The sequence below is a fragment of the Salvia splendens genome, chromosome 22 (assembly GCF_004379255.2).
Source record: "Salvia splendens isolate huo1 chromosome 22, SspV2, whole genome shotgun sequence".
NCBI classification, from domain to species: Eukaryota; Viridiplantae; Streptophyta; class Magnoliopsida; order Lamiales; family Lamiaceae; genus Salvia; species Salvia splendens.
In genome coordinates, this window is record NC_056053.1 from 20,216,797 (window position 1) to 20,242,917 (window position 26,121).

The 26,121-nt window shown below is 42.0% G+C and overlaps 4 protein-coding genes and 1 pseudogene across 4 annotated transcripts; 2 read left to right on the plus strand and 3 right to left on the minus strand.

Annotated features, from left to right (window-relative positions):
- Positions 1-963: 963 nt before the first annotated feature.
- LOC121785982 lies at positions 964-2,253 on the minus strand. Its single transcript, XM_042184482.1, has 4 exons — positions 1,882-2,253; positions 1,632-1,817; positions 1,498-1,523; positions 964-1,238 (listed from the first exon to the last, which is right to left on the minus strand). The coding sequence occupies exons 1-4, from the start codon at positions 2,194-2,196 to the stop codon at positions 1,055-1,057; spliced, it is 711 nt and encodes a 236-aa protein (XP_042040416.1). The 5' UTR covers positions 2,197-2,253; the 3' UTR covers positions 964-1,054.
- Positions 2,254-2,695: 442 nt separating this feature from the next.
- LOC121786139 lies at positions 2,696-6,570 on the plus strand (annotated as a pseudogene).
- Positions 6,571-11,057: 4,487 nt separating this feature from the next.
- Positions 11,058-13,486, plus strand: LOC121787482 (SNF1-related protein kinase regulatory subunit gamma-1-like). Its single transcript, XM_042186213.1, has 5 exons — positions 11,058-11,416; positions 11,831-12,003; positions 12,101-12,301; positions 12,392-12,667; positions 12,754-13,486. Exons 1-5 carry the CDS (start codon positions 11,248-11,250, stop codon positions 13,213-13,215), a joined length of 1,281 nt encoding a protein of 426 aa, XP_042042147.1. The 5' UTR covers positions 11,058-11,247; the 3' UTR covers positions 13,216-13,486.
- Positions 13,487-17,164: 3,678 nt separating this feature from the next.
- Positions 17,165-20,671, minus strand: LOC121787474 (serine/threonine-protein phosphatase 7 long form homolog). Its single transcript, XM_042186205.1, has 5 exons — positions 20,019-20,671; positions 18,792-19,622; positions 18,632-18,719; positions 18,125-18,568; positions 17,165-18,043 (listed from the first exon to the last, which is right to left on the minus strand). The coding sequence occupies exons 2-5, from the start codon at positions 19,619-19,621 to the stop codon at positions 17,264-17,266; spliced, it is 2,142 nt and encodes a 713-aa protein (XP_042042139.1). The 5' UTR covers position 19,622; positions 20,019-20,671; the 3' UTR covers positions 17,165-17,263.
- Positions 20,672-20,804: 133 nt separating this feature from the next.
- LOC121787475 (exocyst complex component EXO70B1-like) lies at positions 20,805-23,056 on the minus strand. The gene has a single exon (XM_042186206.1). The coding sequence runs from the start codon at positions 23,023-23,025 to the stop codon at positions 21,076-21,078; it is 1,950 nt and encodes a 649-aa protein (XP_042042140.1). The 5' UTR covers positions 23,026-23,056; the 3' UTR covers positions 20,805-21,075.
- Between the last annotated feature and the right edge of the window lie 3,065 nt (positions 23,057-26,121).

Here is a 26,121-nt window from a genome sequence, read left to right on the forward strand (position 1 = left end):
AGTGAAAAAGAATAGCACTTAGTGACAACAATTAAAATAAAAAACAATGGAGTAATGAAAAGGGCAGTCTTTGCCATTAAATTTTATTGGAACGCAATGGCAATAGTATGCGATTCCTCATGTCAAAGTTACTCCTAATATTCTAGGCCGAACAATAGTCCTAGGCCAATAGATATTGAATCTGTTAACCAAATTTATATATTCAAAAATTAAATGTAGTACTTAAATATCTAATTATTCAGCTCAATGATCAACACTCCTCTATTTAAAAGCTACTAGTACTCATTCTTGAACATGGGAAATGCCGGAATGGACTTGAAAATGAAACCAGTTAATTAAGAAAAATGAAGCAAATTAATGAAAATGAAGTCATTTTTCACGTCTATCTATGAAACAATGTCATGAAGAATCGTCGTTTTTGCACCACCAAATTTTACCAAAAAATTAGTCTCACGGGACAGCAATGAATTGAACTAGTAAAGTTATACTCCCTAAGTCTTTTATAAACAGCAAGTATTTCTATTTTAATTCATCCTCTAAAAATATGCAATTTAAATTTAGGACTTTTGAAAGACAAATTAGTATATTATTCATACACATAATTTTATTTACAACTTAATTATAATATTAAAATTAACAATTATATAGTATATTTTGTGGACTCCACAATGCACTAACACTATAAAATTAACACTACTATATATTAATGTCGATTCTACAGTCCAGCAATATTATTTTCCTTCTTATTTGATGCTCTTTCTTATTAGAATGATTATGCATTAAAATTTGTGTTATTTCAAAACTTATTACTCGGGAGTGGATTCACCAAAAGTTATGTTATTAAATGACATTTTCTGTCCACGAGGAAAACAAGTAGCGGGCTAGTGAAGCAAAAAAAAAATACATGGAGTTAGAACCACTTAACTCAATCACAAGCTCGAGAAAAATAACAGAGACATGATATATCTAATGGTATTTACTTGATGTGTATGTATGTACTACATGTTGTTGTTCTCGTATGTATAATGACAGAATTGAAGAGGTCGTTCGTAAACTAGAATCCATCAGTTTTGTTTTGGTTGTCTGTAGTTTGATCTCGATCACTGGAGTTGAAATTTGGTTTGTCCTCAGAGACGCGATCACGATTCATGGCGAGTTGGCCCGTGTATAGAAACAACCCCACCGAGTTGAAACCGAACACAAACGTAGCCAGGTAGCACATTCCATTTATTATCGTCCTGCCCATCAATAACCTCAATTTTGTCTATACACATCCATAAACTGAGTATATAGTACAAGGGTGGTTCTTTGTGGGAATTTTAGGAACTAAAAATCTTACCAATTCTTTGATCATAAAATATGATATTTTATGAATCATGGAACTAATATTAAATCAACAACCAATATGTTTTGTAATGCAAATTGGCGTAGTTCCATGTTCTAATTTTAAGAAAAATTTAGAAATTAACATCTCCTATATATGCATATGCAAATTACCTAATGGTTATGGTGATCTGGCGCACCTGAAAATATGGCAAAACATAACAAATTCAATACTTGTATTTAAAAATAAGTAGAGAAAACGCATGAATCGTGCTTGTATAATGAGAGAAGATGAAGGAGAGATTGACCGAGTAATTGGGGGAGAGAGGTTGGCTATTGAGACTCTGCTCAACGGAGGTGGTGAATTTGTAAAGTAATATTCCAAATGCAGCCGCTATTAAACCCCCGAGAAGCGTCTCATCTGCCGATGGCGGCGCCCTCTTCTTCTTGCCTTTCAACTCTAGAGACGGCGCCGCTAGCGCTGATCTCAATTTCTGGTATTTTTTTTAAATCAAATTCAAAATTGAATACAAATTGAATGAAAACACCGAGTATTACTTTTTGTTGTTTGGCGCGGCGGCGGAAAGTGCGGAAGAGAAAGAGACTGAAAGCGCCGGTTATGAGAAGACTGGCGGCGGTCTGGAGAGAGGAGTCGGCGGAGGCGGAGAGGAGAGAAGAAACGGAGTGGATAGGTGAGGAGGAGATGGCGACGGCGGTGACTTCCTCGGAGAGTTGGGCAGAGCAAAGAGTACTGTAGTGGTTGGTAGTTCTGGCGGAAAAATAGAGGTGGTGTGGCGGTGGTGGACGGGAGGGAAAGATAAAGTTGGCGGCGGAGGAGAGGCGGAGAAGTTGCCGTTGTTGAGATTGCATCATTTTGCACCACCACTACTACTCCAAGATATTTCACTACCAATGCTATAAATATCAACAGAGAAGACAAATAAATAACGAGTCATTATAATGAGGGAGTATAATATCGAAACATCACTGTAGCCTCCTCATTATATTTAAGAATGGATGATTTTACATAATTAGTATTAATAAATTTAATGGTTAAGTATTTTCACAAAAATATTAAATTTGTTAATTTAATAAAATATTGCTAATTAGTGTTAAATTGTGTTCTTAATAACATTAGTAAAATTGTGTTTTTAATATTATTTTGCAATTTTATTTTTTACTAACTCAAAACATGAAAAAGGGTAAAAAAATACTCCATCCATCCCACAATAATTGTTACTCCTATTGTGAGCACGAGTTTTAAGAAATGTAAAGATAAGTTGGTTGGAAAAGTTAGTGGAATGTGTGACCCACTTTTTTATATTGATTTTATAATAAAATGTGAGTAAAGTTGGTTAGTGGAATATGGAACCTATTTACCGTTCATGGTAAAAATGAAGTGTGATAATTATTGTGGGATGGACCAAAATGAAAAAGAGTAACAATTATTGTGGGACGGGTGGGAGTAGTGAAAAGGGCTAGATTCTGGAATTGGCTTATTGCAGGTGTGTTAGAGGGAAAATGGTGTGAGACTGATTTGGAACTAATTTTTGGGATCTTGCTAATGCCCAATGTAGAAATTGGAAAAAGCGAGCAATAGGTTTGAACAATAGACTCAGTGATAGGAAACGTGAATATATCATTTTGTCCAAAGCTTATACAATTTCAGAAAAATCAAATTCTATTACGCATGGAACGTGCATAAATTTTCCATATAATTTAAAAGAGTGTGTGGTTATATTTAGTGTTTTAGTTGGAAGTTGAAGTATATATATTTCCACTTGTTAAAAATTTATTGGTATACATACAAAATGGGATTGCCACTGGGGAAAATTTTTCTGAGAAGGGTGATGCATCATCCAGAAATTAGACACAATATTGAATTAGACGAGTCCATTACATTCAATTTGAGGTGAATCCAGTTGAGCATGTGTAATTTTAAATCTGGCAAATGAAATGGCTCTTTCTTTGAAAACAAACAAGTGAAATAGAGAGTAATCCATTAGTCATATTTAGTATACTGCATGAGTCTGAGTCTTACAAATTTTCTATGCAATCGGCAAAGTTGGGTGCTAAACATAATTGAAAAGTCTATCTCTATCCCATCATTCCATTATAAATGGAGCTCTGCAACTCCTTCATTTTCCACTACACTCTACCACCTTCTGCTTCAACTCCTTTGCATTACTAATACTAATATACACACAAATTAAATCAAATGGCTCCACCACAATCACAAGCACAAATCCAGCGACCCGTCGCCCCGAGCTTGTGGGGCGATCAGTTCATCAAACATGCTTCTTGTGCTATGGTACTTTCATCATTCTTACTCTAACTTCTTGTTTACAATATTAATATATATACATTCATTCTCATATATACTAGTACTATATTAATGTTTAAAAATATATGCTTATAGGCTGCCCAAAACCATTCCAACGCAGTTGAAGCGCTGAAAAAGGACGTTTTGGTTTGGATATGATAACAACGGCTGAAAACAATCTGGTTGAAACAATGAACCTTATTGACACACTTGAACGTCTTGGAATTTCTTATCACTTTGAAAAGGAGATTGAAGAAAAACTGCTGCATTTATTCAATCTAAATACAGATTATAGTGACGAGTCCTTTGATTTGTACACTGTTGCACTTCATTTCCGGTTATTCAGGCAACATGGCCACCGCATATCTTCTGGTACGTATCATTTTTGGTCTCAATTCCACAGCTCTGGAAATACCAAAATACTACTAATATATGTACTACTGTTGGTATAGCAGACATTTTTGGTAGATGGATGGATGTGAATGGCAAATTCCATGAAGGCCTTAAGAATGATGGCAAGGGTTTGCTAAGTCTGTATGAAGCCTCGTACTTGAGAACACGCCGAGAAACTGCACTGGACGATGCGCTTGAATTTGGTACTTCCACTCTCAAGTCCATAGCGCCACACCTTGAATCTCCTCTTAGCAAACAAGTTGTGCATGCTCTAGTTCAACCTTTGCACTACGGAAACCCAAGAATCGAAGCTCGTAACTTTATCTCCATCTATGAACAATATCAACATAAGGATGAATCTCTCTTGTGGTTTGCTAAATTGGACTATAATCTTTTGCAAATGCTACACAAGGAGGAGCTCCATGAAGTATCAAGGCAACATATAGTATGAGTCAAGCCTTGATTATCTATGCTTTAATTATACCACAACTAATTAATATTGATGTTGTACATACATATATATATATATGTAGGTGGTGGAAAGAATTGGACCTAGTCTCCAAACTTCCATATGCAAGAGATAGAGTGGTGGAGTGCTTCTTTTGGGCTATGGGAGGATACCATGAGCCAAGACTCTCCCGAGCTCGTGTCATGCTCACTAAAACTATCGCCATGACCTCAATCATAGATGACACGTATGATGCTTATGGTGTCATCGAAGAACTCGACATTTTTACTGAGGCAATGGAGAGGTAGACTTAAACTTACAGTTTGTTTTGTAGCTCTTGACTAGGATGGATCACAACGTGATCAATTACTCTATATATTAATTAGGTGGAGCATTGAAGAAATGGATAAACTACCTGAGTATGTGAAGCTATTCTACAAAGCTCTTTTGGAACTCTATGAGCAATTTGAAGAAGAATTGGCTAAGGAAGGAAGATCCTACGCCGCACACTATGCCATAGAATCTGTATGAGTTCAAACATTTATTGTTCCTTTATACACTTTTAAAATATGGTATGGATTTATATAAACTGATATTGTTATTTATTATTTTTGAAATAGCTCAAAGAATTGGTGAGAAGCTACCATGTTGAGGCCAAGTGGTTCATACAAGGATATCTACCACCTTTTGAGGAGTATCTAAAGAATGCTCTCATTACCTGCACTTATTGTTACCACACAACGACGGCGTTGTTGGGGGACGAATCTGCCACCAAGGAAGACTTCGAATGGCTAAGCGAGAAGCTAAAATGCTTGTGGCGGGGCTACTCATATGTCGAGTCATTGGTGACATAGCTACTTATGAGATTGAAAAGGAAAGAGGTTAGAGTGCCACAGGCATAGAATCATACATGAGGGACAATGGCGCCACTATAGAAGAAGCAGTGGCTAAATTCTTCGAAATAGCAACAGACGCATGGAAGGATATAAATGAGGAGTATATGAGGTCATCTCCATATTCAAGAGATGTTTTGATGCGGATTTTGAATCTTGAACGCATCATTGATGTTACTTACAAAGGCAACGAAGATGGATACACTCAACCTGAGAAGGTTCTCAAGCCCCACATCATTGCTTTGTATTGGAAAAGAAGATGACATTAATATGCCGCCCACATTCATTATGTAGAGTTCCTAAGTATTGAGGAGTTCCAATCCCATTTATTGATGTACTAGATCCTTCTAAATTCACCCTATAAATACTAGGGTGAATGAACATTTGAGTACATAAGAAAAAATATACAAGAAATATATCTTTCTACCTTCTACTCTCAAAATGTCTTACCAATCTTTCCATACCTCTCGATTACCATCTTTAAGATGGTATCAGAGCAGGAAACTAAAAAACAACCTCCAATGGAGGTCAGCCAAACACACACTCTCAAATTATTGATTGAGACAATCTCAAATCTAATTGATTTGTACAAATCCAACACAAACCAAAGCCAAATTTCCTACCAGCTGAAGAATCTCGGCGTAGGGTCCAAGGGCACAACCTTCGGCTTCAAATCCTTCTCTTCTCTCTGGTTTCCAACTAATATTTCAAGTGTTGATAGATCAAAAAAGGTCATCGATGCGAAATTGAACCAAAAATCAGATGGAAAGCATGCCTCTGTATCGGAGAGAAAACGAAATTGCGATTCGGAGGTGTCGGCATTGAGGAAATTGGTGAAGATGGAGCGGCGGAGAGCGGATGCAGCTCTCGCGGAGGTGGAGAGGGAAAGGGATGCCTCTGCCATGACGGTGGAGGAAGCGATGGAGATGATTCAGCGGCTGCAGCACGAGAAGAACTCGATCGAGATGGCAGCCGATCAGCAGCGCCGATTGTCGGAGGCGAAACACGTCCACGATGAGGAGGTGATTCAGTCGTTGGAGTCGCTGTTGTGGAGTTATGAGGAGGAGCTCGGCTTGCTGCGGCAGCAGCTCGGCGGCCCCAAGAAGAAACTGATCTCCCACTCCGTCAAAGCCGGCCTCCAGTTTCCCGTCGGAAATCACGAAGTTGAAGAAATGTTGGTGGAGGCAGAAGCTGATACACCTCATCGAAATATGCTAAATTGCCCCCCCCAAATCCAAGCCCCTCTAAAGAAATACCCCACTCACCTCTCACTTTGCAAAATGGTCCCCAAACTCCTAGACACTCCCAAAATATACCCCACCTCTACCTTTCGTCCACTATGCACCCCCAAACAATCCAAAAATATCAAAAACCACTCCAGCTATCCAAAAAATACCAAAAAAGCCCCCCAATGGTCAAAAATTCTGAAAAAATGCCTCCATCTTACAAAAATTCGAAAATTACCTCCTGTATTTTTTAATTTAAGCCATCCATCCCATGTATAAATTCTTTCCAGCCTCTTGCGTACTCATCATCCTCCCAAATAGGACTTAAAGACTACCACTGAATTTTTTACTGTGGGGCAATCGATACCATGTCCTTTGATGCATCGGACTTCCTCGATATTTCTCAATCACAAAAAATTTTGTCCAAACAGCTAGTGGGGAGTTAGCACAAGTAGAGGGGGCGGGAACTGTCACTATCTCACCAGCCTTTCGCCTCTCGAACTGTCTTTATGTTCCTTCATTGTCCCACAAACTTTTGTCTGTTAGTCATGTAATAAGAGATCTCAACTGCAAATTGCTAATGCAGCCTCATTTTTGTATGTTACAGGATATCAAGACGGGAACGATAGTTGGGCGTGGCACTGAGCGACATGGATTGTACTACGTGGATGAGATTGCCCAACAAAGTACGAGGAAGCTAACTCACGGACTAACTGACAGACAGATTTGGCTCTTGCATCGCCGGTTAGGGCACCCATCCATAAGTTATCTTCGCCTACTCTTTCCTGAGTTAGTTTCTTCTACGCATGTTTTGAATTGTGAAACTTGTGTTTTAGCAAAAAGTCACAGACATTCCTTCAAATTAAACAACACTAGAGAAAAATCACCTTTTGCTTTGGTTCACTCTGATGTGTGGGGCCCTGCTCCGGTTACTGGAGGACAAGGTTTTCGATATTTTTTGTTGTTTATTGATGATTTTTCGCGTATGACGTGGATTTATTTTTTGAAAGCAAAATCAGAAGTTTTCGAGAAATTTACTGAGTTCTATCGTCTTGTCCAAACCCAATATAACTCTAGAATTCAAATCCTTAGGTCTGATAATGGGAGGGAATACGTGAACTCTAAGATGACATCTTTCTTCACTGAAAATGGCCTTGTCCACCAAACTTCATGTGCCTATACACCAGAACAAAATGGGGTAGCCGAGAGGAAAAATCGATATATCCTAGCAATCACCCGTGCCCTCCTCATTAAATCAAACATCCCAAAATCCTTCTGGCCAGAAGCCATCGCAACTTCCGTCTATCTCTTAAATCGTCTTCCCACATGGATCCTTAACTTCAAAACTCCTCTAGAGGTCTTCTCTTCCCAAAACTCGGTACCATCGTCCCTCCATCTCGACCCCAAAATTTTTGGTTGTACCGTGTTTGTCCACATCCCCAAGCATGACCGTGACAAATTCTCACCTTGTGCAGTAAAATGTGTCTTCTTGGGTTATGGAAAAAATCAAAAAGGTTATCGATGCTATGACCCTTCGACAGATCGTATGTACACAACTATGAACTGTGACTTTGTTGAAAGTGAATATTTCTATAGCCAATCTAGCGGTCAGGGGGAGAGTAAGTTAGAAAACTCGAGTAGTGACGCACTAAATTGGCTACCTCTTTGGGGAGAAACCATTCAGGGGGAGGGAGAAAACAACCAAACAAATGAGTTAGACCAAAATCATGTCACAGAAGTTGGTCCAACGAAGGAAGTTAGTAGTACCATCGGGCAGTCAACTCCCCAAGAACATAATGTGTCGTTTCAGGATCCCATCGAGCTATCTGACCAGTCTTTGAATCCTGAGGTAAACACTTTTGATCTCAATACTGGTACCCTACTTGAAACCACTAACAGTGACAGGGAAAACAGAAGCGATACAAATGAGCCACCAATGGAACAAGAGACAGGGCACGGCAGATTGCCCCAAAGAAGTACAAGGGACATTCCTCCTCGGAGATATTCGCCAGACTGGAAAGGGCGGAAATCAAGATACAATATTGCCAATCTCACCCAGGGACACCTTACCGAAATGGCTAGGGCATTCGAAGCTGCACTTTATGAAGAAGAAGAGATTCCGCAGTCCTTCGAAGAGGCAATGAAACACAAGCACTGGAGGGAGGCCATGAAGAAGGAGATTGATGACTTGATAAAAAATGAAACGTGGGAAAAGTGTACTCTACCTCCGGGAAAGAAACCAGTAGGATGTCGGTGGATCTTCACCATAAAAAGGCGTGCAGATGGTTCAATCGAGAGATACAAGGCAAGATTGGTTGCTAAGGGATATACTCAGGTGTATAGAGTAGACTACGAAGAAACTTTCTCCCCTGTGGCCAAACTAAACACAGTAAGAGCACTTCTATCTGTAGTTGCATGTAAGGAATGGCCATTATACCAGTTTGATGTTACAAATGCCTTCCTTCATGGAGAACTTGAGAAAGACAAAGAAGTCTACATGGAGGTCCCCCCAGGTTTTAGTGAAGAATTTGGAAAAGGACAGGTGTGCAGACTGAGGAAGACTCTTTATGGGTTAAAGCAATCCCCCAGAGTGTGGTTTGGAAGATTTTGCCAGGCAATGTTCAAACATGGCTTCAAACAGAGCCATTCAGATACACACTATTACTAAAGAAGAGGAATGGCAAGATGACATGTCTAATAATATATGTTGACGACATGATCATAACAGGAGATGATGCCGAAGAGATCCAAAATCTAAAGGAGAATCTTTTCAGGGAGTTTGAAATGAAGGACTTAGGAGCTTTAAAGTACTTCCTAGGAATTGAAGTGTTGAGATCCAAGCACGGAATATTCCTAAGGCAGAAGAAGTATGTTCTCGACATGTTAGCATAAACGGGCCTACTGGATTGCAAGCCTGCTGAAACGCCAATGGTACCCAACCATGGATTAAAGATCGTGGATGGAGCTAAGCTTACAGACCGTGAAAGATATCAACGGTTAGTAGGTAAACTTATCTATCTTTCTCATACTAGGCCCGACATAACATATGCAGTTGGAGTTGCCAGTCAATTCATGCATCAACCTCAGGAAGATCATATGGATGCTGTCATGAGAATTGTGAGATACTTAAAGGGAACAGCCAGCTATGGGGTATTCTTAGAAAAGAAGAAAGATTTGAAAATTGATGGGTACACCGATGCAGATTGGGCAAGCAATCCAGTTGATAGAAAATCAACTGGAGGATATTTTACATTTGTTGGGGGCAATTTAGTCACTTGGAGTAGCAAGAAGCAGAAAGTGGTTGCATTATCAAGTGCAGAAGCTGAATTCCGAGGGATCAGAAGCGGTCTAATGGAGATACTTTGGCTTCGAAGATTGTTAACAGAAATTGGCTTCCCGCCAACACGAAAAAGTCAGCTTTTCTGTGACAATAAAGCTGCAATTAGCATTTCAGAAAATCCCGTGCAGCATGACAGGACTAAACATGTTGAGGTCGATCGTCACTTTATCAAAGAGAAACTTGAAAGCGGGATTATCGAGTTTTCATTTGTCCGATCCGAAGAACAACTGGCAGACATTCTCACCAAGGCGCTGAGTCCTACAAAATTCAAAGAATTCCTTGGCAAGTTAAGTATCGGGGATACCGTTACTCAACTTGAGGGGGAGTGTTGGAAAAGAAGATGAAATTAATATGCCGCTCACATTCATTATGTAGAGTTCCTAAGTATTGAGGAGTTCCAATCCCATTTATTGATGTACTAGATCCTTCTAAATTCACCCTATAAATATTAGGGTGAATGAACATTTGAGTACATAAGAAAAAATATACAAGAAATATATCTTTCTACCTTCTACTCTCAAAATGTCTTACCAATCTTTCCATACCTCTCTCGATTACCATCTTTAAGACTTTGTTTGTTGATCCTATTGATATGTAGATCATTTACTTTTATCTTGTTCTAAATTTTGCCATTTTTTCTTTCTTGTTTTTATTTTTTTCCCTCTACAAATGACTCTCTTTTGTAGACATTCATCAATAATGTACTTTATGATATTATTATTCAATGACAACCACATTCATCATTTGGCCTATGACAATCCCAATTCAATCAATCTTTATTTATGGATGACTCTAGATATTTTTTGCCTACGTGTCTACTGATATATATGACCGAAAAGGATCATAAAACACATTATTATTAGTTAAATACTTACAAGTGGCTTTAATCTATGGATATGGATAAGTGTAAGCCTTCAAACTAGGGGTTCAATGGATAAGATTAAACAGCGACCCGATTCAGCCGTCTCCATCTTTGACCGCCACGTGTCAGCATCCGTCAACCCCTCGGCGACGATCCAGATCAATAGCTGAAACATCGGTCCACGAAATTAGCGTGCACCGCGCACCACTTGAACAAAAACCCTCCGCATACAAATACATGTCTGAATTATTTTTTGTATGATTGGTTTTCTGTGAGCGGCAACTTTAGTGAAAGTGATAAAATTTTCGACACGCAAGCAACCTAATTTAATTCTTGTCACTTACTACTGGTTAATATCAGTGATCGATCAATCGTTGGTGATCAAGCTCTGTGTGTAGTTTTGTAGAGAGAGAGAGAGAGAGAGAGAGAGAGAGCGAAGATGGTGGTGGAAGAGGGTGGAACGCCGAGAAGCCCAGAGGCGAAGCTGGGGATGCAGGTGGAGGATTTGTGGGATGTGATGGAACCGCAGCTGAGCCCCACTGAGAAGCTTAATGCTTGTTTTGAGAGCATCCCTGTATCTTCTTTCCCTTCTGCTCCTTCATCAGAATGTAATTTCTCCCTTTTTTCATTTCTAATCAGCCATAATTTTCTGATCGTTTCTTTTGTTTGTTTGGGGTTTGGACTAAAGATTTGATTTTTATTCGTTTTGTTTATTTGCTGATTTGGCGATCAAGATTAATATTTTGAATTATGTACCGTGAAGAGTTGAATTTGTATGTGGATGGTATATCTATTTGCGTGTTGATGGAGATTCTTGCAAATATGACACAACATATTTCCTTGAAATTTGTATGATCTATCTGATACTGTAATTAATTCCACTCACATGTTTCGAATTTTAGAAGCTCTGTTGCCTATTGTTTATTGGACTGGTTTAGGATTCCTTTTTATTACTAGGATGGAAGTAATGCTAATAATTGTTTGATGTTTTTGACCTGATTCTTTGCATAATCTTTTTGTAGTTATTGAGATAAAGTCGGACACAACTGTGGCAGAAGCCGTCAAGTTACTTGCTCGGCACAGAGTTCTTAGTGCTCCGGTGGTGGACTTTGAGGCGCCCGAAGACGCTAGTTGGATTGACAGATACCTTGGTATTGTGGAATTTGCAGGCATTGTTGTATGGATTTTGCATCAGGTTTGTGCCTCTGAGCATTTTGATGGGTGATGATTAGATTGCAACTGATGTTCTTAAGTGTGAGTGAAGTAATTCTTGTATTTAACTTGTCTTGCAGTCTGAAAATGTGGAAGGGAGCTCTGTGTTCGAGTCGGCTATGAAAGCCTCAGAGGGCGACATTAGCCCTACTGTTGCAGCAGCGGCTGCTGCTGGGATGTCTTCTCCAAGATATAAAAGTATCAACCCAGACTCTCCCACAGCAACGTGTGGCAAATTCTTTGAGACGCTTACTGCTTCGGATTTGTACAAAAACACGAAGGTCACTCTTTGGACTCACTGTCCTAACCATTTGACTGTAGAGCTTTCTTCCTTCTTAAACTAAGATGCATCTGCTCCTTTTGATAACCAGGTTGGGGATATATCAGGGTCTTTCCGTTGGGCTCCGTTCCTCGCCTTGCAGAAATCCAACTCGTTTTTGACAATGCTCTTGCTGCTATCCAAGTACAGAATGAAGAGCATTCCTGTAGTTGACCTTGGGGAAGCAAAGATCGACAACATAATCACTCAAAGCGCAGTTATTCACATGCTACAAGAGTGTGCTGGCCTCCACTGGTTCGAAAGCTGGGGTTCCAAGAAGCTGTCTGAATTGGGTCTTCCATTGATGAAGGCCAGTAGCATGATCAAGGTAATGTGGGATTATAATATCCAACATGGCTTGTGCTTGTATAGAGCTTTTCTGAATGGGGTGTGTTGTGCTTTGTGTATCTGCAGGTACACGAGGACGAGCCTGTGCTGCAGGCGTTTAAACTTATGAGACAAAACGGGGTAGGAGGCGTGCCCGTGGTTGGAAACGATGGATATAAGGCCGTTGGTAATATAAGCATACGAGACATACAGTTCCTTCTTACTGCACCAAAAATCTACAAGAACTACAGATCGATCACTGCCAAGAACTTCCTGACGGCGGTGAGAAGCTATTTGGAGGAGCATCAAAGGGCATCGCCTCTGCTGAGTGGGATGGTTACTTGCCGAAGAAATGACACACTGAAGGAGATCATAACGAAGCTGGACGATATGAAGATCCATCGCATCTATGTGGCGGATGAGGGTGGGAATCTCCAAGGAGTCATCACTCTACGAGACATCATCTCCAAACTGGTGCACGAGCCTCGTGGTTACTTTGGCGACTTCTTCGACGGTGTCTTGCCGCTGCCTGCCAATAGCAGGGTTTAACTAACACAATGTTGGTAATGTTTGGAGTAGTGCGATTGCTCTTGGTTTGCTCATTGCTGAATAACTGAGTGGAGTTACCTTTTTTCATGAGAGTAAAACTGTTGCTTTTCTTTCTTGTTTATTTGTATAGGGGAGACCTTTATCTTGAGAAATGCCCATAATGCCCTCCGTTTCACAATAGTAGAGTTATTTTGTCATTTTGGTATGTTTGATACTAGTTGAATCATTTCCTTTTTAGTAAAAGTCAATACATTTATTCTCTCTTACTTTATTCTCGTTTCACCTTTCTATCTTTTTCATTTCTTACTTTATTTTTCAATATTTAACGCAATTTTTATTAAATCACATGGCGAAAAGAAACGTCCCTCCACTACCGTGAAATGCGGGGAGTTATTAGATTTGAAAAACCCAATCTGTGATCTCCCATTTCCTCCGAATCAACAGAACAACCAAATCATACTATAAAGCAGCTTAACACCAATAGAATTAAATTTAAACTTCTCCATTCCAATTCCTCTTTTCCCCACAAAAACAAAGCCCCTTAATCCTGTTGTTTAGGCATAAATCAGGAGTGTACAAATGATGGCCGAATTCCAGGAAACGACGTGCATGGGCGTCGTATCCGCCATTTGTACCCGGAAAAAGAAGAATTCCAATCATAGGAAAGACGCGAGAGCAATTCGCGTGTTTCATAGGAAAGACGTGTGAGCAATTCGCGTGTTTTAAATTTAAGACGCGAGAGCAATTCGCGTGTTTTAAATTTATACACGCGAGAGGCATTAGCGTGTATCACTTGATACACGCGAGAGCAATTCGCGTCTTTTACTTGATACACGCGAGAGGAAAATGTGTGTTTGCCTTGAATCAGTAGACGAGGCAGAAGCCCTCCTCCTTCATTCCAGCGATCCCCTTACCCCCTATCCACGCGAAAATCGGCGAAATCGGCCAAATTCCGACGAAAATCGAAGTCAATCCGACATATAGTTGCTCCCATTAATCTTTTAACTCTCGTTAGGTAAGATTTTAACCTTAAGTTCAATTTTAGTTGGTTATTATAGATTTAGGGTTCATAGTGTTAATTTAGGGTTAATGGTGTTAAATTTTTTTTGCAGGTGTGATGGTGTTTGTGAGTTTATATTGGGATGGGAAAATTACTCAGCTCCCAGGTTTGGGTGTTGCTTATGAACCCCCTCGTGCAAACTCATTTATTATATTGAATGAGAAGATATCTTATTATCAGCTAGTTTCAATGATATGTGAAAAAATTGGAATTGATTTAGATGCACATACGATTGATTTAACATGGAGGCATCCTGTGGTTTTTAGTGGAGTGGTGAATTATATAGCTACACCAGTGGATGATAATTTGTTGGAGTATATGTTTGCCGAAAATCCACGTCAAATTGAACTTTTTATTGAATATACTCCTGTGACTACTGCGTTGCAATTTGAACCACCTATCACTCAGCATGATGTTGGAACGTCTAGGAGAGATGATTATCATAGTTTTGATGTCGGGACATCTAGGATGGATGATGAATATCATAACACTGAATTCAACACATTTGGGATGGAGGTTGATGAACAACTAGATGTACCAAATGTGCTATGTGCTGGTTATGATGGTTCAGATGGTTTAGATAATTGTGATGGTTCAGATGGTTCTGATATTTGTGCTGGTTTAGATGGTTCTGATAATTGTGCTGGTATAGATGGTTCTGATTGTGATGGTTCCGATGGTTCTAGTCAAAGTGATCGTGAGTATAGTGCAGAATCATGTGAAGATTCTACAGACGACGAGACACTTCAAATGATGGCGGAGACATATGTACAACCAGCTGTTCGTGGGGAGCAACCTGTTCCCGACTATGTGCCTGAAGGGTTACCATTTTTTCGATCATTACCATGTGAAGGCAGCCGAGGTTACGTTTCAGAAGACCATGGAGTGGGTGAAGAAGATATGTGGTATTGGGATGAGGATAATCCGAGACATATAGATGTGGGAACAAAATTTGATAGCAAATTGCAGCTGAAAACTGCTGTGACATTATGGCATGTGGGAACAGGTCGGATGTATGAGGTTATGGATAGTAAATCAAGAAGATGGCATGCAGTTTGTAGGGACCCATTTGGTCCGAAAAGAAAAGGCAAGGACCTTGGGCAACGATACCCATGTAATTGGGAGGTTAAAGCAACGTTTAAGAAACGTGATGGTAGCTGGTCTATCAACTCATGGGTTGATCGTCATTGTTGTATGGGAGATCACGATCCAAGTGAACATGTTAATCTTACATCATCCATGATTGCTCTCTGTATTCGAAGTCAAATTGAAAATGATGTTGAATTCAAGCCTTCTGCGGTACGCACATATATCAAAGATAAATTTCACGTGAAAATCAGCTACAAGAAAGCATGGTATGCTCGCAGAAAAGCTATTGAGCTTGTATATGGAGGGTGGGAGGGATCATTCAGACAACTCCCCAGCTACCTGTTTGAGTTGCAAAGTCAAAATCCGGGGACAATCGTTGAGTGGTTGCATGACCCTATATTGAGTCAAGGTACTAAGAAGGTGTTCCGGTATGTATTTTGGGCATTTGGGCCAGCAATAGAGGCGTTCCAAGTAGCAAAGCCGGTGTTATCAGTTGATGGGACTCACCTGCGTGGAAGACTGAAAGGTAAAATACTTACTGCAGTAGGGTACGATGCAAATAAGAACTGTTTGCCTGTTGCTTTTGCTATTGTTGATGAAGAAACAAATGAGAGTTGGAGTTGGTTTTTGAATCTTGTCCGAGTGCATATTATAAAGCATGAACAAGAAGTGTGCATAATATCAGACAGACATCAAGGCATAATAAATGCTATGCAGTCTGATGTGTGGAAAGAGGTACCTGTTGGTTATCATCGATACTGTCTAATTCACGTTCGATCGAATGTGTTACAAAGACACAAAGGCCCCGGAGTGAAGAAATGGGTATGGATAATGGGTAAAGTAAGTGAGGAGCGGCGATATTGGACTGCAAGGCGTGAATTAGAAAAGGTGAGTCCAGAAGCTCTGAGGTACCTCGAAACCACCATAGATAGATCGCAGTGGACTATGGCACATGATGAATTTCGTCGATGGGGTGAGACGTCTACTAACATGGCCGAGTGTTATAACAATGTGTTGTTATCTACAAGGGAACTCCCTATTAGAGCTATCATTGATATTACATTCTGGCGGACCATCAACTGGTTTGTAAGTCGAACGACTCTAGCCAAACAATGTCAGACGCCTTTGACACCGTGGGCTTGGGAGTTATTTCAGAAGAATGACCTTCGAGGGTCACGTCATCATGTTAGGACTACAAGCATAGCACAAGGAACTTATGAGGTACTAACCTATCATAGAGGTCCGGGTAGAGGCCATAATGTACATGTTGTGGATTATCGTGAAAAGAGATGCTCATGTGGAAAGTGGCAGACCTGGAGAATGCCTTGCTCTCACGCTGTTGCAGTGCTCAGAGAACGCAGTGATGACATCTTTAGTCATGTTGATACCCGATACCATACAGACGTCTGGATTCACCAGTACGCAGGTATGTTATTTAGATACTTCTTATTCTTATATTATTATCATGTCTTACCGCTGCAATTTTATGCAGCTGCATTCCGTCCATTGAGACACCAAGATTATTGGTATGAACCTGAATGGACGTTGGAATATTCACCAGAACGGCTACTTCCTCGTTCACGTGGGCGATACAACAGAAGCAGGATACACAATCAAATGGATGAGCGCGATGAAGATGCGCCAAGAGCTCCTCCTCGATGCCGCCTTTGTGGAGAGACCGGCCACAATAGAAGAAAGTGCACTGTAGGACGTGTTGTGTAGTCATATTATTTTTGAGAATCGTGATTGAGGCTTGAATTTTATTATGTGTTTGTACCATGTTTAAGACTGAAATGACATTCTTAAGTAATATTGTTAGAAAAAAAATCGACAGAGTAAACAGTACATATCAAATCAATCCACCTGTAATAAATAGACAATACATCTCATGATAACAGTCTACTTAAAGGACGATGGTGTATATTTACTCGGGCCTTTTCCTCTGTTGTCACGGCTAGACCTTCTACGTGGGAACATCCCCAAAATTGTCTGAGACAAACTTGTTCTGGCGCGTTCCTTATCGGGCTGGGCTGTATGTGAACTACTACTAGGCCGATCAAGTTGGACACTACTCCTAGGAGCAACGTCAGCATCGGCATCACCATCATCACCATCATCATCAGCATCGTCATCATCAGCATCATCATCAGCATCATTTGTTGAAGAGTGCACGATATGGACATCTGAGAAGAATGAATCCTGTGTAGTAGGCTGCCATGGTATACCAACTCTATCAAATGGAGTGACCCAACTAGACTGTGGCGCGTCCGACCATGTAGGAAACCAACTAGAGGGATCTGGTGCTGGTGGATTTTGCATTTCGGGCTCAGCAGCAAAATTGTCGATAAATGTTTCCAAATCTATGTTGTCATCCGAATTAACATTTTCTTCATGTCCGGCTTGTGATGACCCTGGCATGTCTTGTGACATTCTGGAATGCCGTGAATAACCATGCCCGCCTGTTCGGATACCTCTCTGACCAATTCCGCGAGCTCTGCGGATAAACCCTCGGGACATATCCACATCAGTGCGCTGTGTGGAAGGAATGACCGTGCGTTCACTCTCACCGCAATCGGTGAGGCAGTTAAGAGCAAGACTGTTAATCTCATGCAACAATCCTACGGCGTCTTCTGGGTCAAAACCGCGCGACAAATGAAATACACGTGCCAATGTCTCGGACTGTAACAAATAAAACGTGCATATTTAATAACATACGTAATTTTAAAAATTGTACAACAACTATAAAAATACAATACTTACTTGGAGTGTAGATGATGATGCAACAGTGTTCATCCCTACTTCTGGAAGCCTACCCGGCTGCGTGATATATGCAATGGTAATTTTAAAATACCACTCCATGTATTGTCGAGTTCTCATCACCTGCACGTGGTCTGCAAGAGGCTCCATGTAATGATTGGTAACGAACTCCGACCTTCTCTCCCAATGTTGGATGTAGGTCTTGTTCTGCACAGCCCAGTTCGTCTTAGCTTTTCCACGACGATTGGTTTTGAAATGAGTTTCATTGAAACCCCAATCACGCAATTCCGGGATGAACGGCGTGCCTCCAAATTGTCTAACAACGCGCTCAGGCTCATGTGCTTCGACAATAGCCCAACAAACCATGTACGTCACAGATCTCCATAAGTTGTTCATCTCGAGGCAGGAGTCTGGCAATTGACGGTCCACATAGGGCATCCAAATGAACTACAATAACAAGTTTACATTAAAATTACCCAAATATATATCAAAACATTACATTCAATTTACCTGGCTATTTTGGAGTAATGATAACTGTTCACGATAGTGTCGAACAGAATGTTTGGGGGCTCTGTTTATCATATATGAGCCAGTCCACCTACAATATGAAAAGTTGCCAATTTAATATGTTGTCATTAAACACGCGAAAGAGAAGAAACAACAAACTTACATAAATGCACATGGAGTGTTGTCTGTATGCATACGGGCCATCACAAAATCCGGTCTCAAAGTGGGCATTCTCTCCCACACCCACAGCTGTAGGAGGACGGTCGGACCTCCAATGTCTGTCCTTTTGCCCATGGACGCCTCACAAAGATTATGGTATAATGTTGCAAGTGCAGCACTCGCCCAACTAATCATAGAGGCAGACTCTACATCCCGAAGTTGGGTCAACCACATGAGAGGTATCTTGCACCCTGATCCGTCGGGTAATATCAACCCTCCCAAGAGCACAAGCACAATCATACGAGCCCGTCGAATATAGGCTTCGTCTTCCAGGTCATCTTGTAACGGTTCAATCATCATCCTATGTATTAGGGCCGATGCCAAGATGCCGTTTTCCTTCATCTCACTCTGAAGGGGATAAAAGCCCAACAATTCTTCACATAGACTCCTCCACCCAGAGTCACAATAACCACTTCCTGTGAACGGTGCTCCATCTACACGTAGAGCCCACAATACTTGCACGTCCTGCAATGTAATAGTAGCTTCCCCTACGGGAAGATGGAATGTATGTGTCTCTGGCCTCCAACGTTCGACCAAAGCTGTGATCAATGAATGATCTACATCTAGAGCCTTCCCACAATAAAAAACACCACCAAAATCAAACCTGCAGACATAATCAATCACTCGTCTGTGATGATTATCTATTTCCCAAAAATGTCCCTCAAAGCGCCGAATATTGAATGAAGATGTTTCCTCGCCTGCCCACGCCTTGCGAGATATATGACTGTGCTGATAATGCAATACAGAAGGATCTTCTGGTCCATATCGCGACATCCTAATATTCACAATTCAACAATTCACCAAAAAATTACCACCAATTTCAATAATTCACCAAAAAATTACCACCAATTTCAATAATTCACAAATTCAGCACAATTTAACAAAAGATTCATCACAAATTCATCCCAACACCAAACATTCAAAACCAATTTCAATAATTCACCAAAAAATTAGGACCAATTTCAATAATTCACAAATTCATCACAATTAACCACAACATTCATCACAAACTCATCCCAACACCAACTATTTGCAACCAACATCAATAATTCAACAAGCAATCGACACCAATTTATATAATGTACAAATTCATTATAATTCAACCAAAAATTTGAAATCATTCACCCTAAAACTATAACCAACAAAACTGAAATTAAGGGTCAAAACTTACCTACTAACAATTAAGTTCGGAAGGAGAGCAGCTAAATTGCAAGGATTGACTTCGATTTTCGTCGGAATTTGGCCGATTTCGCCGATTTTCGCGTGGATAGGGGGGAAGGGGATCGCTGGAATGAAGGAGGAGGGCTTCTGCCTCGTCTACTGATTCAAGGCAAACACGCATTTTCCTCTCGCGTGTATCAAGTAAAAGACGCGAATTGCTCTCGCGTGTATCAAGTGATACACGCTAATGCCTCTCGCGTGTATAAATTTAAAACACGCGAATTGCTCTCGCGTCTTAAATTTAAAACACGCGAATTGCTCACGCGTCTTTCCTATGAAACACGCGAATTGCTCTCGCGTCTTTCCTATGATTGGAATTCTTCTTTCTCCGGGTACAAATGGCGGATACGACCTCCCAGGAGGTCGTTTCCTGGAATTCAGCCTACAAATGATACGCAGAAAGATGGTGGCATGTATTCAAATCCAACTAACTACTATGACTATATACAAATCAAGAACCAGAAACCAGTACTAGAAGAATCTAAAACAATAGCTGTCATATTTTATATGCAAGGCATGATGTGATAGATCAAAGCAATTTAAAGCTAATTTCTGAATTCACACTTTACACTTTAGTAAAGGCAGAAGATGCAAATCTAATGAATCACTTTATGATATGATGATGGCTAGTTTTGTCAATCGAAACAACTAATCAGAAGTTATGGGATCCATTGTCCAAGCAATAAGCAGACTTTATGCAAGTAGTCGACAAAGAAAACAAGAAAAGGAAATAGAGTTTGAACAGCAAATGAAACGGGTTGCTGAATGTACAAATTATTACAGTATAATGTATATCTTCTCCAACCTATGGAGAAGATTACAACACCAAGCAGAAAGTCAAAGTTGCCTTACAACTCGAAGAAGCCAGAAACCATACGTATGAGTGTCCTGTGTTCAATACTTCCAACCTATGGAGCAGATTACAACACCGAGACAATGATGTTAACTATAAACTTGAATTACGTCACAAAGAAGCCAGAAACCATAATTATAAAGAGTCCTGAGTTTTATGTGCTTTTTCTTCTCATATGGTGAATGATAAGGGGTGTTCCTTCAAATAAGTCCAATAAATAATTCTCCAAATCTTCGGGATTATATTTGATGTATTTTCCCGCATGCCTTCCACTTTCAAGCTGACTCCCAAACCTTCCCATGAATGAGCGATAAGCTGGAATCACTTTTTCAGAAACGGATATCCTAAGCTCTTCACGAAGCTGAGGATCTGGGACTTTCCAAGCTGTCTGGACCCTGTAGATTTCTTCGAAGCAAGCATTGAAATTCTTAAACCTTTCCTTCAAAGCAACCTTAGATGCATTACTCGTGCTCCCACCAATCCCTTGGTCCTTCAAACAAGATAAGACCTTGCTCCATGATGCTCTGAGGTACTGTGTGGCATGCTGTCTGATCAGTCCCTGCCGCTTCCTAACCCAATTATCACCCAAAAGATTTCTCAGCTCTGAGTCTTTCACCTTTTGCACAATGTAGAGTATGTTGTTAATCAAAAATACGTATTGCATGGCAACATCCTCATACACCTTTGACTTATCCTCAATATTTGACTCCAAAGACATAATCAGAGCAGATAACCGACGAGCAAATGGGGACATGCTTTCCAACTCTGAATTCTCAGCATTCCCCCTATCTGAATCGACCGTCTCAGCCTCCAAATTCTCCAATAATAAGTTAAGAGTATTACTGTAATCCACAAGCAGCTTTGCATAGTTCATCACATATCGAGCAAGCGGATGAATCTCACCGTTCTGGATAGGCTTCCTGGAAGATTCTCCCTGAACTGCATTCTCAAACTCCACAAAGGTCCCAATAGCAGCTTCACCCAGTCCGTCCAACACTCCCTGAGCCTCCCGACACACCATATCACCTGCATCTTCATCCATAAATAATTCCTGCAAATCAGATAGAACCTGGGCTAATGCATCATACATATCAAGAATCCTAAACAACTTCTCCACGGACCTCCTCCCTATCGCAACAGCCTCCCCAAAATTCAACAACAACATCACACAACCTTTGGCAGTCTCTAGAAAGCAGACTTCCTTAATCAAATCAGACCCAGCAAAAATCTGGTCACACAAATGCTTCTCACTCGACAAAAGACCACGAACAACTATTTTCACAGCTTGAATCCATTTCTTCATCTTTTCATCCAACGATTTCCACTCAATCTTCTGCACCTCCTCTATGCTCAATTTCTCCACTCCGATAATTGCCATACATTCCTCTAGAACATCACGCCGAACACTACAATAGACCTGACAGCATTCCTTTTCATAACCAGAACGGATCATCCTATCAGCAATCTCTCCCAGCTCAGTCACGGCATCGGGGTGAATCAATTCAATTGACATATCGTCCCATCCAAAGCTCACACCCCTACCATGGCTGTGGTGGCTGTACCGCCCGCTGCTGACATCTTCAATGCTCTCACTCCCATCACCATTAAAAAACTCCGTTGCAGCAATCGCGATAGCAGCGGCGGACGACGAAAGCGTCGAGCGGTGGTGGTGCAGGCGGTCGGGGTCAAGAGGAACGGTGTTCCGGATCAGCACGAGACGAAACTCATCCTCCAAGCGCGTCATCGCGAGCTGCAGCGCGTTCTCGGCACGGTCCAGCACCTCATCGGGGGAAGCCAGGCTGAACTCTTTGGTCAATTGTATGATCTCATCGACTGCATCCAAGTAGTCATCGGGAAACGAGGAGGAATCGGTGTGGCTCAAAATGATCCGCTCGGCATCGTCGAATCGGGAAGGGGTAGCGGAGGACTCGCCGTCGGCGGCGGCGGAAGGATTCTCGACGAAGGAGGAGAGAGTGGAGAGGCGGTTGTCGAAGGTGGAGAAGATCAGCAGCATATCGTCGGTGTCGGAGGTGTTGCCGAGCGACTGCACGATGCGCTGTGCGGTGGCGAGCACCTTGTCCTCGCCTTGGATTGCCGCCGCCATCTGCTTCAGTGTGTGGGGATTGAAATTGATGGAGAAATTAGGGCACAGAAATTGGGGGAAAATCGAGCAACATTTTAAGAGCATCTCCCGTGGGCGGATGTCCCACTCGGACATCCACTAGGACATCCCAAAAACACCTCCTGCCATGTCACTAGGACTTCTCATCTCACTGCCACGTCACTAGGACATCCCCTGCACAATCCGCCCTTCCCATCGCCCTTCCCACTAGGACTTCCCGCAATAAAAAAAACACAATAATGTAATTACGTAAAAACGGAATTATAATTTTGACACGGAATACGGGAAAACAAAATACAGGCAAAAATACATAGTCAGAAAACATAAAAAAAACATAGTTAGAAAAAAAAACAAAATACATAGTCATTCAAAAAAAGAAAAATACATAGTCCAATATCCCCGGCTCACTCCGCGCTGTCCTCGTCGCCCGTGCCGGCCCCGTCGTCCCCGCCGCTAATCTCGGCGCCATCATCTCCAATGGGTGGCATCGCCAAATCGCGCCGACATCCATCGATGACATCCTTCAACATCCTCTTGTACACCGGATCGGTCGTGCTATGCCACCTATGCATGGTCCGGACCAAGCTAGTCGTTAACTGCGCGCGGGCGAGTCGGTCGATATCTTCTGGTGGAGCAGGGGCCTCCGATTGGACCTCGAACGACCCGCTGCTGCTTCCCCTAGCCCTCCGCTGCGCAGCCTTTTGCCCAACCGGGCGACGACGGCGGCGAGAGTCTGATTGAGGTAGCGGGGACACTTCGTCGGCTTCTGGGAGCTCGTGTGAACTAGCACTGCTGCTGTATTCACCAGAAGCGTTGAACTTCGTCCGCTTCGCCCAGCCCGATTCGACCCCCCCACAAAACTTTGGGGAATCCTTCACCACGAGAAAGGCCTTCCACTGATCGAAATGTTTGAACTTCAAGGCTCTATCGGGGTACTGAGCAAAGGCACGGTTCCGGACATCCTCCTCGGACATACCGCTGCTTGCCTGGCGGAGATTGTCTTGGTAGAGGCCCGCAAATCGACTAAGCTTAGGCCTCAACTGCTCCCACTGTTTCCGGCACTGTTCGGGAACGCGACGCTTCGCCCCAGCCGGTTTGTGTGTGTGGTAGGCTTCAGCGATGCGATACCACAGTCTGTCAATATGTTGGTTGGCACCGACATAGGGATCCTCGACTACTGAAACCCAAGCCTTCTCAAGCGCGACATTTTCCCACGGGCACCATACCGTCCTTTTTCCCGTCTCATCCTCATCCTCCTCCTCTGCCACCGTTCGCGAGGAAGAGCCCGGGGCTTTCCCCTTGCCCTTGCCACGTCCCTTCCCCCTGCCTGGAGTCTCCCTGACTGGAGATAGCCCCAACTCCTCTAAAGAGAAAGTTTCCAAGTTGGTGAACTGAGTCTCCGGAACATAAGTGGAGGGGGTATCAGTAGACAGCATATCGATAACTGGCCGATAGACATCGTCCGCTTGTGGGCCACTGCCACCCCCGGCATCATCCCCGACATCATCCCACCCATCCCCATCATATTTGGGGTCATGCCCCCCATCCCCATCCCCGGCATCATCATATTTGGGGTCATGCCCCCATCCCCGCAGCCCTAGGCATCATACCACACATCCCACCCATCCAATAGTACATATAAGGGGACATCATCCCACTCATTCCACCCATCCCTGACATTGTCGGAACTGTTGTCGTATTTCCACTAACGTTTCCCTCCAGGTCGATGGGAAACGCCGGAGTCTGCGACTCGCTCGTGGCAGGGGAGTTCCTATCGTTCTCCATTAAGTAGAAATGAAATTTGTAGTAAAAGAAGAGAGAAACTTGTTAACACAAGTGGTGCGAATGAAATGAAGTTCAACGAGCCGTATATATAGAGTTTAAAAAAAATTAATTACCGGACGTCCGACCCGGACGTCCGACCCACTCCACAATGGCGGACGTCCGCCCGCACGTCCGAGGACACCCGACGTCCTCACGGGACGTCCGTATCCGACCTTCGACGCCACAATGGCGGACGTCTCGGTCGCCCGTCGCGGACGTCCGCCATTGGAGATGCTCTAAGGCCATCCACCACGGCGTCCCTTAACCGTCCCTTAAACTACTATTTGAGGGTCCCACTGTACTTTTTTACTTCATCCCTTAACTAAGGGACGGAACCTGCAACCGTCTGTCCCTTAACCTTCCCTTAAATTACTATTCATTCAATTTCATTTTTTTATTTTTTTTCCAAGAAATTCAATTAAAAAAACACACTTCAATAAAAATGACATAATTTAAAATACAATTTTATAGAGAAACAACCAAGAACGATTTTATCCCACATCGAAAGTGGAACATAAAACATTCAAGAATGTCTTTATAAAAGAGAAACAACCAAGAATTAGTTTGTCCCACATCGAAAGTGGAACATAAAACATTCTAGGATGTCTCTATAAAAGAGAAACAACCAAGAACGATTTTATCTCACATCAAAAGTGGACACATAAAACATTCAATGATGTCTCTATAAAAGAGAAACAACTAAGAATGAGTTTGTCCCACATCGAAAGTAGAACATAAAACATTCAAGGATGTCTCTATAAAAGAGAAACAACCAAGAATTCATAAATTCGCAAGCCCATCAAATATATATGGGCTATTACGAATTTCTTGTATTCATTTATTTGTAAAAATTGTTTTTAAATAAAAAACAATTTTTATAAATAAAAAGTATTTTTTTTAAATTCAATTTTTTTTAAAAAATGATTTATTGCGTCAGCGTGACGACACTCACTCGCAGGCCGGCGAGTGGGCGTCACGCATGGCGCAGGGGCGCGCCACGGCGTGTGGCGTGACAGCCCGTCCCGTGTCTCGCAGGCACGGGTCGCGGGTCGCGGGACGCGCTAGCGACGGGCGCAGGACGGTTCGGCTCCTCACAACGCGTCCCGCGCGGGATCCGTCTCTCCGCGACGGAATGCGCGACGCCCGCGCGCCGAGTAGTGGATGCTCTAAGGGTGTCCACTATAAGGTGGACACGCCCAATAGCCCCGCCCCAGTTTTTTGTAGGGATGTCAATTGGGCCAACCCGTTCGGGTT

What these genes read in the sequence shown, in the direction of transcription:
- LOC121787482 (XM_042186213.1), top strand. Translation starts at nt 11,248, where the DNA reads ATGGTGGTGGAAGAGGGTGGAACGCCGAGAAGCCCAGAGGCGAAGCTG. An exon ending in TTCTGCTCCTTCATCAGAAT is followed by an intron (nt 11,417 to 11,830) that starts GTAATTTCTCCC and finishes ATCTTTTTGTAG; the next exon opens with TTATTGAGATAAAGTCGGAC. An exon ending in AGGCCAGTAGCATGATCAAG is followed by an intron (nt 12,668 to 12,753) that starts GTAATGTGGGAT and finishes GTGTATCTGCAG; the next exon opens with GTACACGAGGACGAGCCTGT.
- LOC121785982 (XM_042184482.1), bottom strand. Translation starts at nt 2,196, where the DNA reads ATGATGCAATCTCAACAACGGCAACTTCTCCGCCTCTCCTCCGCCGCC. An exon ending in GCCGCGCCAAACAACAAAAA is followed by an intron (nt 1,818 to 1,881) that starts GTAATACTCGGT and finishes AAAAAATACCAG; the next exon opens with AAATTGAGATCAGCGCTAGC. An exon ending in CTCTCTCCCCCAATTACTCG is followed by an intron (nt 1,524 to 1,631) that starts GTCAATCTCTCC and finishes CCATATTTTCAG; the next exon opens with GTGCGCCAGATCACCATAAC.
- LOC121787475 (XM_042186206.1), bottom strand. Translation starts at nt 23,025, where the DNA reads ATGGCGGCGGCAATCCAAGGCGAGGACAAGGTGCTCGCCACCGCACAG.
- LOC121787474 (XM_042186205.1), bottom strand. Translation starts at nt 19,621, where the DNA reads ATGTCGCGATATGGACCAGAAGATCCTTCTGTATTGCATTATCAGCAC. An exon ending in AACACTCCATGTGCATTTAT is followed by an intron (nt 18,720 to 18,791) that starts GTAAGTTTGTTG and finishes TTCATATTGTAG; the next exon opens with GTGGACTGGCTCATATATGA. An exon ending in CATTACTCCAAAATAGCCAG is followed by an intron (nt 18,569 to 18,631) that starts GTAAATTGAATG and finishes TTGTTATTGTAG; the next exon opens with TTCATTTGGATGCCCTATGT.